A 16165-nucleotide genomic window follows, 5' to 3' on the forward strand; every position below is an offset into this window, starting at 1 on the left:
AACCCCTGACAACTATTGAGCTCCTAGTTGTTAAATGCTGCTACTCTCACTAGATTTTGAGATATGCATAGTGTCTGCCTGAGTAAGTGGGGATGCAGTGTGACCTAGAGGAGGGAGATCTGGGAAAGGCTCAACGTGGGACTGATATTCAACCAGCAATAGCATCTCTGAGCAAATGAAGGCAGAAGATGCAAACAAACGTTAATTCAGAGTCCACTGACATTGGAAGCCAGCCAGGTGAAAACCATTCACGTGGATCTTCAAGGGAGTCGGGCATTTCTTCGAGTTGCCATCAGCATTTCTTCTTTTCTGGAATGTAAAGTTTCCTTCACTTTGTATGTAACTAGGGCTCTATCTGTATTCAGAGAAGGTGAAATGCTTTCCAAATTATAGCTATCTCTCCCTTTCTGCAAAAAAAAAAAAAAAAAAAAAGACAATGTGAGGTTTTCAAAACTGCATTTTACAAAAAAAGAACTATGCATTTACTTTATAATTTCAAATGCTGTATTTTCTATTTTTGGTTAATCTGTAATTAATTGTGGCTCCTAACTCATTGGGTTTCCTACAGTCCCCTTCATCTTTCCTCCGACCTTTATGTTAAACAGTTAATGCTCTACACATTATATAAACACCCTTCTGAAATTCAGTGCTCAAGGAAAAACCCATTTTTAAAGAGAGGGATTCTGAATAATAACCACCCCTTGTTTTGAAAACACAGATTTTCATAAAACAGCATTTGTAAAAGCAGGTCCACCTCTAGAGAACATGTGACAAGTATCTAGCAGATGTCATTACCGCAGAGTACTCCCCTCAAAACCCTTAAATTTTCACTTCTTCTGGATTGGCCGCTTTAGTGGAAGAGCCCGCAATGGCGACACATGCTCTGCCTCTCAAAGTGTGGTCTGCAAGGCTCTGCCAGATGGTCTCCTTCAGAGTAAATGCTTTCAATATGATAATGTTTATATCTGTGATTCTGGCATGAACTAATAATTTTCTCATGATAGTTAATAAAAAACAGATTATTTCATTTCTAGCTCATAAAACCCAGTACCTTTCCTCCCATTCTATCTGATGAGGGTGATTTTTTTTTTCCCGTTGGTGAGGTGGCAGTGAGCGTGGGGAGGATTATGGAGCTGCAGCTGTCTCCACGGCTGAAGCGGTGTCCAGCCTAGAATTTGAGATCCCCTCCTCCTCACAAAGGTCATGCTTGCAATGCATCAGAAAAGGATAGTTTGTCAGGGTAACAGAGACCAGGGCTCCAACATAAACAATCTCTTTGAAACTTCAAGGTTTACCTTTTAGCTCTAATATTCTGGAATTTGGTGGCTGAGTCTGGGGCTCTCTGGCCATATCCATCATGTTTTCTTAGAGGCTGATCATATTCCCTTCTAATCCTTCATTTTTCCAGACTGGAATACTTATTTTATAACTCTTGCCACAGCAGAGGGGTGAGGGGTAGGGTGACTTTTCATCCTTTGACCTTTTTTTATTTTAAAACTTTTTTGGACTCTTTGTATTTAGGAGAAGAGGTACTAAATTTTATCTGTGTAGTCCTCTTTTCCTGTGGATGTTTGGCTAACAGAAACTGGTCCTGGCGGGCAGCAATAGTAGGGATGGTATGAAGATGGATGGCCTACACTTCAGAGGATGACTTGATAAAAAAAGATATGGAAAATTAGTTTGGAGTGTGGCTGGAGATTATAATGCCACTAGTTTACTCTTCTTCAAAGGAATGTGAAGTAGGGAGTGGGAAAAGGTTAGATTTCCCTGAGAGAGAAGGAAAGATTTGGGATCTTTTGGCGAGAGCTAAGATGCATTAACTTTCTTTTTTTATTTTCTTTTTTCTTTTTTTTTTTTTTTTTTTTTTGAGACGGAGTCTTGGTCTGTCGCCCAGGCTGGAGTGCAGTGGCGCAATCTCGGCTCACTGCAAGCTCCGCCTCCCGGGTTCACGCCATTCTCCTGCCTCAGCCTCTCCAAGTAGCTGGGACTACAGGCGTCCGCCACCACGCCTGGCTAATTTTTTGTATTTTTAGTAGAGACGGGGTTTCACCGTGGTCTCGATCTCCTGACCTCGTGATCCGCCCGCCTCGGCCTCCCAAGTGCTGGGATTACAAGCGTGAGCCACCGCGCCCGGCCCTTTTTTTTTTTTTTTTTAAGACAAAGTCTCACTCTGTCGCCCAGGCTGGCGTGCAGTGGCTCGATCTCAGCTCCCTGCAACCTCTGCCTCCCAGGCTCAAGTGATTCTCCTGCCTAGCCTCCTGAGTAGCTGGGATTACAGGCGCCTGCCACCATGCCCAACTAATTTTTGTTGTTGTTGTTAGTAGAGACTGGGTTTCACCATGTTGGCCAGGGTGGTCTCAAACTCCTGACTTCAAGTGATCTGCCTGCCTTGGCCTCCCAAAGGGCTGAGATTACAGACATGAGCCACCACGCCTGGCTGCATTAACTTTATTTCTTTCAGTACTAAACTCAATACAAGGGTAGACTTTTCTCTTTGTTGCCAGCATCTCACCATCTACTCATTCTTTAACCTACTGGAATTTAGCTTCCACTCCTAACCTGTCATTGAATCTGCATCCTTAAAGATCACCAGTGGCCATCAAATTGATACAGGCTATGAGATTCAGCCTCACTCTACTCATCCTTCTGTACGATTTCACATAAAAGTCTCTCTACCGTTGGGTTCTCTAGCAATGTTGTGCTTGTCTCTGACTTCTCTATTTCTTCTCATTCTCGTGTGTTGACAACTCCTCCTCTTTCTTCTCCTCCGTTAAAGTCTCTCCATTAAAGCCATCTCCTAAGGTTCTGTCATTGGTGCCTTTGTTGTTGCTGTTGCTGTCGCTTCCATGGTGTTACCACCCTCTCCACTGTCTTCAAATGTCATCTTTGTTCCAACAAGTCTCATCATGAACTTTCTTCTGAGCTTTGGAATACATTTTCAGTCTTCTACACAAGAGCATTTTCTTTTTCTTTTTCTTTTCTTTTCTTTTTTTTTTTTTTTTTTGAGACAGAGTCTTGCTCTGTTGCCCAGGCTGGAGTGCAGTGGCGCAATCTTGGCTCACTGCAACCTCCACCTCCCGGGTTCAAGCAATTCTCCTGCCTCAGCCTCCTGAGTAGCTGAGATTACAGGCGCCCGCCACCACGCCCAGCTAATTTTTTTGTATTTTTAGTAGAGACGGGGTTTCACTGTGTTGGTTAGGCTGGTCTCGAACCCCTGACCTCGTGATCCACCCGCCTCGGCCTCCCAAAGTGCTGGAATTATAGGCGTGAGCCGCCGTGCCCGGCCAGAGCATTTTCTTCTAGACAGGAAACTATTGTGATCCACCTGGTGAGGATGCTAAGAACCTGCACAAGGATATTAAGAGTGGAAAAGACAGGAGAGAGTCATAACAATATTTGGCAAATAAAATAAACAGAGCTCTTTGATGGATTAACTATCCAAAGAGCAAGAGGAAGAAAAAGAAGTAGGAGAGCTAGAAGGGGACAAAGCTGACCCCAAGTTTTATAGGTTAGGTAAGTTGGAGGATAGGTGTGCCCTTACTGGAGTAATAAATACATGGTAAGGGTTAGATTTAAGGGAGAAGATGATGACTTCAGTTTAGGACATTCGGAACATACCTCATCTCTGTCTTTTTTGCCTTTTGAGTCTTCCTTTCTGTCTTAGTCTGTTTTGTGTTGCTGTAACAAAATACCCAAGACTATATCATTTATAATAAACAGAAATTTATTTGGCTCATGATTCTAAAGGTGGGAAAGTCTAAGATCAAGGGGCCAGCATCTTGTGAAGGCTTTCTTGCTGCATCATCCCATGGCAGAAGGTGGGAGGGCAAGAGAAAACATGAGAGAGAGAAGGGGAAGCGGGCTCAACTCATCTTTTTATGAAGATCTTGCTCCTGAGATAACAAAGCCATGCCTGTGATAATGGCATTAATCCATTTCTGAGGGCAAACACCACATGAGCTAATCACCTCTTCAAGGTACTGTCTCTCAACACAGCTACATTAGGGATTAAGTTTTCAACACATGAACTTTGGGAGATTCAAACCATAGAACTTTCTTAGTGCTGCTAGAATTATCTTCCTAAAGTGCAGATCTAATTCATGCCATTCGCCTCAAAATTTTTTGTTAGCTCTTACTAACTACAGAGTAGTTTAGGCATTCAGTCTCCTTGACAGGGATTTGAAGCCCTACACAAGCTGTCTTTGTTTGGTTTCATTGTAATCTTCTAGCACAACAGAATCCACCAAGCAATTTCTCACCTTCTTGCCTTTGCTCAAGCTGTTCTCTCAATCTGGAATGCCCTCCCCAATTTTTCTGTGTATGGAAATCCCACTCATTCTTTAGATTGCAGCTTGCATGCTACATCCTCCATAAAGCCTCCTCCCACCACAGTTAGAATCTGTCATTCTTTATTCAATATTTTCACAGCAATTTATGTGTATTTTTCCTTGTATTATCATGCATATGCTCAGACGCGCATTTCTTCTATTGGTTGGTAAACTCCTTAAAGCTGGGAAATGTATCTTATTTATTTCCATTCCTTATCAGCTGCCAACACATGATTTTCCATATATTTGTTGCTCATTAATAAATGAAAAGGAGAGGGAAACATTGATCTTGGTTAGCGTGGAAGGGGAATCTTGCGGGGAGAAATGTTTGGTAAGGTAGGCTGGGACTTGCTTTAGAATATGTTCAACTGGGATGGAAACTTTGGGCTCTGAAGAAAAGGGATAGGGAATAATGATGAGGGTGGCAATGGATTATGGGTAATGTGAAGGGCTTATATTTAAACACAGGATCCTGTGATACAAAATCATTCGTGTGCACATTTAGCTTCTTATCCACAGGCAGATAACCAAATTGTAAAGTCCTTCAGCAGGAAATTATTACTCTGCCCATTTAATTGTAACCTCAACTCTTGAGTATTTCACTACTGCTGCTACTATGTGTATTGTCTGATGCCATAAGGAGATGGGACCTTGGCTGGGCGCCGTGGCTCACGCCTGTAATCCCAGCACTTTGGGAGGCCAAGGCGGGTGGATCACGAGGTCAGGAGATTGAGACAATCCTGGCTAACACGGTGAAACCCCGTCTCTACTAAATATACAAAAAATTAGCCAGGTGTAGTGGCGGGCACCTGTATTCCCAGCTACTCGGGAGGCTGAGGCAGGAGAATGGTGTGAACCCAGTGGGCGGAGCTTGCAGTGAGCTGAGATCGTGTCACTGTACTCCAGCCTGGGCAACAGAGAGAAACTCTGTCTCAAAAAAACAAAAATAAAAAACAAAAAAAAAAAAACAGAGATGCGACCTTGACTAATAGTATGGTGATGATCTATGGTGATGATCTATTGCTATGCCCATTTATTTAATTGTAGAAAAGGTGGGCAAGGAGGTATTCATTCTGATTAATAAGATTTCTTTGACCCTTAGTTTTTCTTTTCATACATTTTCATCAATCTGTTTTTATATTAAATAGAACAAAGAAAAAATGAAAAATATTGTCTTTAAAAAATTATTTATTTTGATGGGTACATAGTAGGTATATATACTTACGGGCTAGATGAGATAATTTGATGCAGCATGCAATGCATAACAATCACATCAGCGTAAATGGGGTATCCATCACCAAAGCATGTATCCTTTGTGTTACAAACAATCTAATTATTCTCTTTTAGTTATTATAAAATGTACAGTTAGATTATCATTGACTATAAGACACACTGTTTTGGTATCAAATATTAGGTCTTATTCATTCATTCTTTTTTTTTTGCACCCAGTAGCCATTCCCACTTCCCCCTAACCCCCTATAACCCTTCCCAGACTCTAGTAATCATTCTTCTACTCTCCATCTCCATGAGTTCAATTGTTTTAACTTTTAGATCCCACAAATATGTAAGAACATGTCAAATTTGTCTTTCTATGCCCAGCTTATTTCACTTAACAATCTCCGGTTCCATCTATGCTGTTGCAAATGATTGGGTCTCATTCTTCTTTATAGCGGAATAGTACTCCATTGTGTATATTTACCACATTTTCTTTATCCTTTCATCTGTTGATGGACACTTAGGTTGCTTCCAAATCTTGGCTAATGTGAACAGTGGTGCGAGAAACATGGAAGTGCTGATACCTCTTCAATATACTGATTTCTTTTCCTTTGGGTATATACCTAGCAGTGAAATTGCTGGATCATATGGTGGCTCTATTTTTAGTTTTTTGAGGACCTTCCAAACTGTTCTCCATAGTGGTTGTACTAATTTGCATTCCCACCAATAGTGTACTAGGGTTCTCTTTTCTCTACATCCTCACCAGCATTTGTTATTGCCTGTCTTTTGGACAGAAGCCATTTTAACTTGGGTGAGATGATATCTCATTGTAGTTTTGATTTGCATTTCTCTGATGATCAATGATCACCTTTTCGTAAACCTGTAAACCTGTTTGCCATTTTTATGTCTTCTTTTGAGAAATATGTATTCAAATCTTTTGCCCATTTTAAAATCAGATTATTAGAAATTTTTTTCTATAGAGTTGTTTGAACTCCTTGTATATTCTGATTACTAATCCCTTGTCAGATGGGTAGTTTGCAAATGTTTTCTCCCATTCTGTGGGTTATCTCTTCACTTTGTTTGTTTCCTTTGGTGTGGAGAAGCTTTTAACTTGATGTGATCCCATTTGCCCACATTTATTTTAGTTGCCTGTGCTTGTGGGGTATAACTCAAGAAATCTTTGCCAGCTCCAGTGTCTTGGAGAGTTTTCCCAATGTTTTCTTTTAGTTTCATATTTTGAGATCTTAGGTATTAGTCTTTAATCCATTTTTATTTGATTTTTGTATATAGTGAGAAATAAGGGTCTAGTTTTATTCTTCTGCATATAGATATCTAGTTTTCCCAGTGCCTTTTATTGAAGAGACCATCTTTCCCCCCAAGGTATGTTCTTGGCACCTTTGTCAAAATGAGCTCACTGTAGATGCCTGGACTTGTTTCTGGGTTCTCTATTTTGTTCCATTGGTCTATAGGTCTGTTTTTATGCCAGTACCATGCTGTTTTGGTTACTACAGCTCTGTAGTGTAATTTGAAGTCACACAATGTAATTCCTCTAGTTTTGTTCTTTTTGTTCAGGATAGCTTTGGCTATTCTGGGTCTTTTGTGGTTCTATATACATTTTAGGAATTTTTTTTTCTATTTCTTTGAAGAATGCTGTTGGTATTTTGGTAAGATTGCATTGAATCTGTACATTCCTGTGGGTAGTATGGACATTTTAACAATATTGATTCTTGCAATCCACAAACATGGAATATCTTTCTTTTTTATGTCCTCTTCAATTTCTTGCATCAAGATTTTATAATTTTCATTGTAGAGATCTTTCACTTCTTTAATTAATTTCTAGGTATCTTATTTTATTTGTAGCTATTGTAAGTGGGATCCCTTTTTAAATTTCTTTTTCAGACTGCTGTTGGCATATAGAAATGCTACTGATTTTTGTACGTTGATTTTGTATTCTGCAGCTTTACTGAATTTATCAGTTCTAATAGTTTTTTGGTGGAGTCCAGGTTTTTTAAAATATAAGGTCCTATCATCTGCAAACAAGGATAATTTAACTTCTTTCTTTCCAATTTGGATGCCCTTTCTTTCTCTTGTCTGATTGCTCTAGCAATGGCTTCCAGTACTATGTTGAATAACAGTGGTGAAAATAGGCATGTTTGTTGTGTTCCATATCTTAGAGGAAAAGCTTTCAGTTTTTCCCCATTCAGTATGATACTAGCTGTGGATCTGTCATATATGGCTCTAATTATGTTGAGGGATATTCCTTCTGTGCCCAGTTTTTTGAGGTTATTTTTTTTATCATGAAGTGATGTTGAATTTTAACAATGCCTTTTCCGCATTAATCAAAATGATCATATGGTTTTTGTCTTCTATTCTGTTGATACGATATATTACATTGATTGATTTGCATATGTTGAGCCACGTTTACATTCCTGAGATAAATCCCACTTGGTAATGATGAATAATCCTTTTAATGTGTCATTAAATTCAGTTTGCTAGTATTTCGTTGAAGATTTTTTCATCAATATCAGTGACATTGATCTTTAGTCTCCCTCCCTCCCCCCTTCCTTCCCTCCCTCCCTTCCTCCCTTCCTTCCTCCTTCCCTCCCTCCCTCCCTCGCTTCCTTCCTTCCTTCCTTCCTTCCTTCCCTCCCTCCCTCCCTCCTTCCTTCCTTCCTTCCTCTCTCTCTTTCTCTTTTTCTTTTCCTTTCTTCCTTCCTCTCTCTTTTTCTCTTCCTTCCTTCCTTCCTTCCTTCCTTCCTTCCTTCCTTCCTTCCTTGCCACCCTCCCTCCCTCCTTCTTTCTTGTTTTTCTTTCTTTCATGCCTTTGTCTGGTTTTGGTATCAGGGTAATACTGACCTCTTAGAATGAATTTGGAAGTATCCCCTTCTCTCTGTTTCAGAATAGTTTGAGTAGGATTGGTATTACTTCTTAAATGTTTGGTAGAATTCAGCAGTGAAGCCATCATGTCTCAGGCTTTTCTTTGCTGTGGGACTTTTTATTACCACTTTGATCTCGTTACATGTTACTAGTCAAATAACATTCAAGTTATTGGTTCAAGTAATTTGGTTTCTACATGGTTCAATCTTGATAGATTGTATGTGTCTAGAACTTTATCCATTTCTTCTGGATTTTCCAATTTACAGGTGTCTAGTTGCTCATAATAGCAACTAATGATCCTTTGAATTTCTGCAGTATTAGTAGTAATGTTTCCTTTTTCATCTCTGCTTTTATTTATTTGGATCACCTCTCTTTTTTTCTTAGCTAGTCTGGTTAAAGGTTTGTCAAATTTGTTTAGCTTTTCAAAAAACCAACTTTTAATTTCATTGATCTTTTGTATTGTTTTCTTCATTTCAATTTCATGTGTTTCTGCTCTAATCATTATTATTTCTTTTCTTCTTCAAATTTTGGGTTTAGTTTGCTCTTGCTTTTGTAGTTCTTTAATATACATCATTTGGTTATTTACTTGAAGTTTTTCTTCTTTTTTGATGCAGGCACTTATAGTTATAAACTTCCCTGCTTTTGCTGTATCCCATAGGTTTTTGTATGATGTGTTCCAATTATCATTTGTTTCAAGACATTTTTCAACGTTCTTCTTAATTTCTTCATTGACCCACCGATCATTCAGAAGCATATTGTTTGATTTCTATGTATTTGTATAGTTTCCAAAATTCCTCTTGTTATTGATTTCTAGTTTTATTCCAATGTGGTTAGAGGAGATGTTTGATTTTATTTAAATTTATATGTGTTTGTTTCGTGAGCTAACATATGGTCTATCCTTTAGAATGATTCATGTACTGAGGAGAAGAATGTGTTTTCTATAGCCATTGGATATAATGTTCTGTAAATATTGATTAGGTCCATTTGGTCAGTAGTGCAGATTAAGTTCAATGTTTAGTTGTTAATTTTCTGTCTGGAAGATACGTCCAACGCTGAAGGTGGGATGTTGAAGTCTCCAGCTATTATTGTATTGGGGTTGATGTCTCTCTTTAGCTCTAATAATATTTGCATTATATACCTGGATGCTCCAATGCGTGTGTGTGTGTGTGTGTGTGTGTGTGTGTATATTTCAAATTGTTATATCTTCTTGCTGAATTGACCCCTTTATCATTATATAGTGACCCTCTTTGTCTCTTCTTATAATTTTTGAAAACTATTTTGTCTGATATAATTATAACTACTCCTGCTCTTTTTTGGTTTTCATTAACATGAAATATTTTTTCCACCCTTTATTTTCAGTCTGTGTCTTTATAGGTGAAGTGTATTTCTTGTAGGCAACAGATCACTGGGTCTTGTTTTTTCATTTGTTTGTTTTAAAATCTATTCAGCCGCTCTATGTCTTTTAATCAGAAAGCTTAGTCCATTTACATTCAGTGTTATTATAGATAAGTGAGGATTGATTACTGCCATTTTGTTGTTTGTTTTCTGGTTGTTCTGTGGTCTTCCTTCTTTTTTTTCATTCCTGTCTTCGTTTTAGTGAAGGTGATTTTTCACTGGTGATATGATTTAGTTTCTTGCTTTTTATTTCTTGTGTATCTGTTGTGCGTTTTTTGGTTTGAAGTTACCATGAGATTTGTAAATACTATCTTATCATCCATTTTTTTATTTTTATTTTTTTGAGACAGAGTCTCACTCTGTTGCCCGGGCTGGAGTGCAGTGGTGCAATCTCGCTCACTGCAACCTCCAACTCCTGGGTTCACACCATTCTCCTGCCTCAGCCTCCTGAGTAGCTGGGACTACAGGTGTCCACCACCAAGCCCAGCTAATTTTTTGTTATTTTTAGTAGAGACGGGGTTTCACTGTGTTAGCCAGGATGGTCTCAATCTCCTGACCTCATGATCTGCCTGCCTCGGCCTCCCAAAGTGCTGGGATTACAGGCGTCAGCCACTGTGCCCGTCCATCACCCATTATTTTAAACTGGTAACAACTTAACACTGTTAGCCTAAAAATCAAACAAGCAAACAGAAAACTAACAGAGATTCTACACACCTTAACTTCATCTCTCACTTTTTAACTTTTTGTTTCTATTTATCTTCTATATTATCTATGTCTTGAAAAGTTGTTGTAGTTATTATTTTTAATTGGTTCATCTTTTAGTCTATTTAATATGAGAATAGTTTACACATCAGTTACAGAGTTATAATATGCTGTTTTTCTTCTGTGTATTTACATTACCAGTGAGTTTTGTACCTTCAGATGATTTTTTTATTACTCATTAACATCCTTTTTTTCCTGATTAAAGAACTCCCTTTAGCATTTCTTGTAGGACAGTTCCATTGTTGAAGAAGTCCCTCAGCTTTTTTTCTGGGAAAAATCTTTATTTCTCCTTCATGTTTGAAGGATATTTTCACCAGATACACTATTCTAGGGTAAAAGTTTTTTTTTTTTTTTCCTTTAGTTCTTTAAATATGTCATGCCACTCTCTTGGGCTGTAAGGTTACCACTGAAAAGCCTGCTGCCAAACATATTGGAGCTCCATTATATGTTACTTGTTTCTTTTTTCTTGCTGCTTTTAGGATCCATTCTTTATCCTTGACCTTTGGGAGTTTGATTATTAAATGCTTTGAGGTAGTCTTCTTTGGATTAAATTCACTTGGTGTTCTATAACCTTCTTGTACTTGAATGTTGGTATCTTTCTCTAGGTTTGGGAAGTTCTGTGTTATTTTCTCTTTGAATAAACTTTCTACCCCTATCTATTTCTCTACTTCTTCTTTAAGGCCAATAACTCTTAGATTTGCCCTTTTGAGCCTTTTTTCTAGATCTTGTAGGAATGTTTAATTCTTTTTTATTTTGTCTCCTCTGATTATGTATTTTCAAATACCCTGTCTTCAAGGTCAACAATTCCTTCTGCTTGATCAATTCTGCTGATAAGAGATTCTGTTGCATTCTTTAGTATGCCAATCACATTTTTCAGCTCCAGAATTTCTGCTTGATTCTTTTTATTTCCATCTCTTTGCTAAATTTGTCTGACAGAATTCTGATTTCCTTCTCTGTGTTATCTTGAATTTCTCTGAGTTTCCTCAAAACAGCTATTTTGAATTCTTTGCCTTCAAGATCACTTATCTTTGTTTCTCCAGGATTGATCTTGGTGCCTTACTTAGTTCATTTGGTGCGGTTATGTTTTCCTGGATGATCTTGATGCTTGTGGATATTCAACAATGTCTAGGCATTGAAGAGTTAGGTATTTATTTTAGTCTTCGTAGTCTGGGCTTGTTTGTACCTATCCTTCTTGGAAAGGCTTTCCAGTTCTTCGAAGGGACTTGAGTGTTGTGATCTAATTTGTATCTGCATTAGGGGATACCTCAAGCCCAATAATGCTATGGTTCTTGCAGGTGGTAGAGGTACTGCCTTGGTGATCTTGGATAAGATCCAGAAGAATTCTCTGGATTACCAGGTAAATACTCTTGTCTTCTTCCCTTACTTTCTCCCAAACACAGTCTCTGTACGTGTTCTGAGCTGCCTGGAACTGGGGATAGAGTGACATAAGCAACCCGTCGCACTACCACTGGGACTACACTGGGTCAGACCTGAAGCCAGCACAGCACTGGGTCTTGCCAAAGGTGTACTGTAACTACTGCCTGGCTCTACTTATGTACTTATGTTTGCTCAGGGCCCTAGGGCTGTACAATCATCAAGTGAAGCTAGCCAGGCTTATGTCCTTCCTTTCAGGTCAGTGAGTTCCCCCAGTACCCAGGCAGGCCCAGAAATGCTCTTCAGGAGTCAGGGCCTGGAGTCAAAAACTTTAGAAATCTGCCTCATGCTCTGTTCTACTGTGGCTAAGCTGGTGCTCAAGCCACAAGACAAAGTCCTTCCCACTTTTCCTTTCCCTTTGCACAGGCAGGGGTGCCTCTCCCCATAGCCACCACCACCACCACGTGCCTACAATGTGGTGGGTACTGCCAGGTGACTGCCGATGTTCCCTTGAGGCCCAATGGCTCTTCAGTCAGCTTGTGGTGAATGCTGCCTGGCCTGGGACTCATCTGTCAGGGCAGTGGGCTCCCCTTTGGCCCAGGGCAGGTCCAGAAATGCTGTCCATGAGCCAATGTCTGGAATCAGGAACCTCAAGAGCCTGCTTGGTGCTCTACCCCACTGTGGCCATGCTGGCACCTAAGGTTCAAGACAAAGTCCCCTTTATTTTTCCCTCTGCTTATCTCAAGCAGAAGGAATCTCTCACGGTTGGCACCACAGCTCAGAATGTTCTGGGTCTTATCTGAAGCCAACATATCTCAGTCTCACCCAAAGTTCTTGATGTACTATCTGGGTATCGCTGCTGGTTATGCAGGACCCAAGGGATCTTTAGTCAGCAGGTGATGAATGTTGCCAGGAGTGGCTCCTTCTCTTCAAGGCAGCAATTTCTTTCTGGCCCAGGATATGTCTAGAAACGTCCGTGAGCTAGGGCCTGGAATCAGCGCCTTATGACTCTGCCCAGTGCCCTATGCTACTGTGGCTGAACTGTTATCCAAGTTACAAGACAAAGCCCTCGTTTCTCTTCCCTTTTCTCTGCTCAAGTGGAAGGAAGGGGTCCGTTTTGGAGCTGTAAGCTGTACTGCCTGGAGTTGGTGGAGGGGTGGCATGGGCACTCCCTTAGCTGCCCTGGCTGGTGTCTCAGTAGGTTGTATACCCTCTAAGTTCACTGGTTTCAAGTCCAGCACAGCACTAAGAGCTGCCATTCTTGTGGCCTAAGCTGCCTTTTGAGTTTATTTAGGATTTCAGAGCACTTTAGCCCACAATGGTGGGTCTTGCCTGAACTCAAGTTCCGACCACTTGGATAGGCAATTCCCCTCTGGCTAGGGCTGTTCTAAATGCTGCCAGTATGAGTGGGCATCTGTTGAGTTCAGCCTAGTTTTGTTTTCCACTGTAACAAGGCAGCACTGACGTCAGTGCAGGGTCCCACAATCGCTGTGCTCTCCCTCCCACAAGTACACAGATCTTGTGTGCCATGTGGTCACTGCTGGGGGCTGGGGGAGGGATGGTCTTGGCAATTTAAGACTGTCTTTTCTACCCTCTTCAGTGCCTTTTTCAGTAATATGAAGTTAAAACCAGGTGCTTGCTCACCTGATTTTTGGTCCTTATGAAGGTTTTGTGTGTGTGTGTGTGTGTGTGTGTCTGTGTGTGTGTGTGTAGATAGTTGTTAAATTTGGTGTTTCTGGTGGAGGATAAAGAGGACAATTGGTGAATGCTTCTATTCAACCAGCTTGCTCCACCCTTGAAAAATATTGTCTTTTAATATGAATCCTAGAATAATAAAATTGATGACCTTCCTTCTGGGTGATCCCACACATACATATTTATTATGTTTGTATCTTTTTTATGTATGTACCTATGCATTCTTTATATATACATTCTATGTATCCACGTGGCCATCCTATCCATCAGTCCATCTTTATCCCAGTCTGCCACTAATAATACAACTGCTAGTTATGTGTCAAAGACGGGAAGAAACAGAGAAAACCCCTATACTGAATATTTTAATTTTCAATTATCTGTTATGAGTGCAGCTACTCCTTGTCCAGCCCCATGTTCCTGGGGGAGTTATATGCACAGAGAAGATGCCAGACAAATGTAATCTTTTTATTCCTAGTTGGAGTGTGGCTCACAACCCCTTTCATGGTGAGTTTGGACCTAGGAGAGCCACTGGGATGCCTTTTGCTTGGGCTTGAGGCTGCCTGCAGAGGCCTGGGTGGTAACTTGTCCCTATCAGCCCTGTTTTGGCTCTCACATGGCTTTCCTAGGTCAAGGAGGCTATGGTGGAAGGCAGTGCACAACCCTCTCCAGTGGTTTCTCCCCAAAAAGTCCTAGAAGAGCTACATCCCATCAGAGAAATAACATACCCCCAATATGGGAGGACTCTAAAGAGACCCTGCTACATGAATGAGAAGGCTTTGCCTGCCTCTTAATGTGCCAACTCCTCCGTTTCTTAGCATCGTGACACAACACTGTCCTTGGCTCTGCCCAAGACCATCAGTCCTTCTCAGGAGTAGGGGGCCAGGAGTGGAGGGGAAGTGCATTGAGCTAACCCAGCAGGGTGAGTGGGTAACCAACATTGACCTAGAGGCTAAAGACATGGCAACATTCACACCAAATATGATCATCGTATTGGATACCGCTTGTTCCCCACCTCACAGACTCACCTTATTCTACCTTTTGTTGTAGCAACAAGCTCGGGTCAGACGTCATTGACAGGACCTCCTCTCGGCTTCACCAAGTGGCTCTTGCTGCCTGCCCAGGGCTTCTTTGCCACCTCAATATTTAGTGTATTCTTTCATTATGCTAAAACTAAATAAAATGTTTCATTATACCTGCTATAAGAAACCATTTACTCTTCTACAGAAAACATATGCAAAGTGGTTGTCAGAGGTCAGTGGTCAGTCACAGTGGCACTGGTGACTTTGAGGAGGCTGGAAGCAATTGGGATGGGAAATGGAGGGAGCAGAGTTGGAGAGATGAAAGTGGGCAGGGCAAAGCCTCTCTATCCATCTGACAAACCCCTAACTCATCAAACCAGATCAAACAGTTCAGTAAAATACGTTTAAGCCACCCTCAAGATGACTGCAGGCAATCCAAGCACGGAGAGTTAGCTTTAACCAGACAAGGAAAACTTTAAGCCGGGCATGGTGGCTCGTGCCTGTAATCCCAGCACTTTGGGAGGCCAAGGCAGGAGTATCACTTGAGGTCAGGAGTTCAAGACTGGCCTGGCCAACATGGTGAAACTATGTCTCTACTAAAAAATATAAAAATTATATGAATATGGTGGCATGCATCTGTAATCCCAGCTACTCGGGAGGCTGAGGCAGGAGAATTGTTTGAACCTGGGAGGTGGAGGTTGCAGTGAGCCGAGATCATGCCACTGTACTCCAGCCTGGGCCACAGAATTGAGACTCTGTTTCAAAAAAAAAAAAAAAAAAAAAAAAGAAGAGAAGAACTTTAGATCTCCCAACCTGTGAAGTGAGCAGAAAAATCTTTTTAGTCATTCTTTTCCCTTCACTGAGCCTGCTGTGACTTGAAAATATTGAGGTGCCATTTTTGCTGTAATTGCCTTACAAGGATTCTGCCTTGCAACCATCTCTCTTTCAAAAGGCTGACTTTTTCTTGTTTACAACAAACTGTAGAATCACAGTTGATTATATGTTATATTAGAGTGGGAAGGGGCCTTAGAGATCATTTAGTTCAGCGGCTCTTTTCATAAGATGCTTAATGGTATGTCATAATAACACCCCTAGTTTGTGTCTGAGCCAGGTTTGTAACTCAGGTAGCCCGACTCCAAGTAATCCAAATTTTCTCACTATACAGGGTAAAAAACCATCTATAAGGAATTATGTAGGGGGAAATGATTTTGAAGTCTGAATTGAAGCAGATTCTGTGCTCCTGGTTTATAATTCTACTGAAAACCAAGAACTAATGAATTAATACTTAACTATACGAGAAAGGAATTCCAGGGGGATATGGCAATTGGTTTTTCTTTTCCCTTTTGCACCTCCTATCAGTGTGAGCAGGATCTGAATTTTCCTGTTTTACAGATTCAACTACAAAGAAAGAATTATGAACAGAAGCTCTACTACTTCATAAAGAAGAAGAGGCCTTGATTAATAAATAACCCTTCAGATGTTGCACAGGGAAAAACGGGG

General features: G+C 40.5%; 1 protein-coding gene across 4 annotated transcripts in view; it reads left to right on the top strand.

Moving 5' to 3' along the window:
• The window catches only part of C4H4orf51 (chromosome 4 C4orf51 homolog), a 71195-nt gene extending 55030 nt beyond the window's left edge, over window positions 1-16165 (top strand). For 2 of the 4 annotated variants that reach the window (XM_055274050.2, XM_055274052.2), the window contains one exon: window positions 16058-16165. Coding sequence is in view for 1 of the 4 variants with exons in the window: in XM_063638248.1 (XP_063494318.1) it covers window positions 16058-16123 (66 nt within the window). In the remaining 3 variants the exon portion in view is untranslated. Of the gene's footprint in view, window positions 1-14693; window positions 14767-16057 lie in introns of those variants that run through there. The other 2 variants (XM_063638248.1, XM_055274051.2) reach the window with 2 other exon arrangements.

Source organism: Symphalangus syndactylus, chromosome 4, assembly GCF_028878055.3.
Source record: "Symphalangus syndactylus isolate Jambi chromosome 4, NHGRI_mSymSyn1-v2.1_pri, whole genome shotgun sequence".
NCBI lineage: Eukaryota > Metazoa > Chordata > Mammalia > Primates > Hylobatidae > Symphalangus > Symphalangus syndactylus.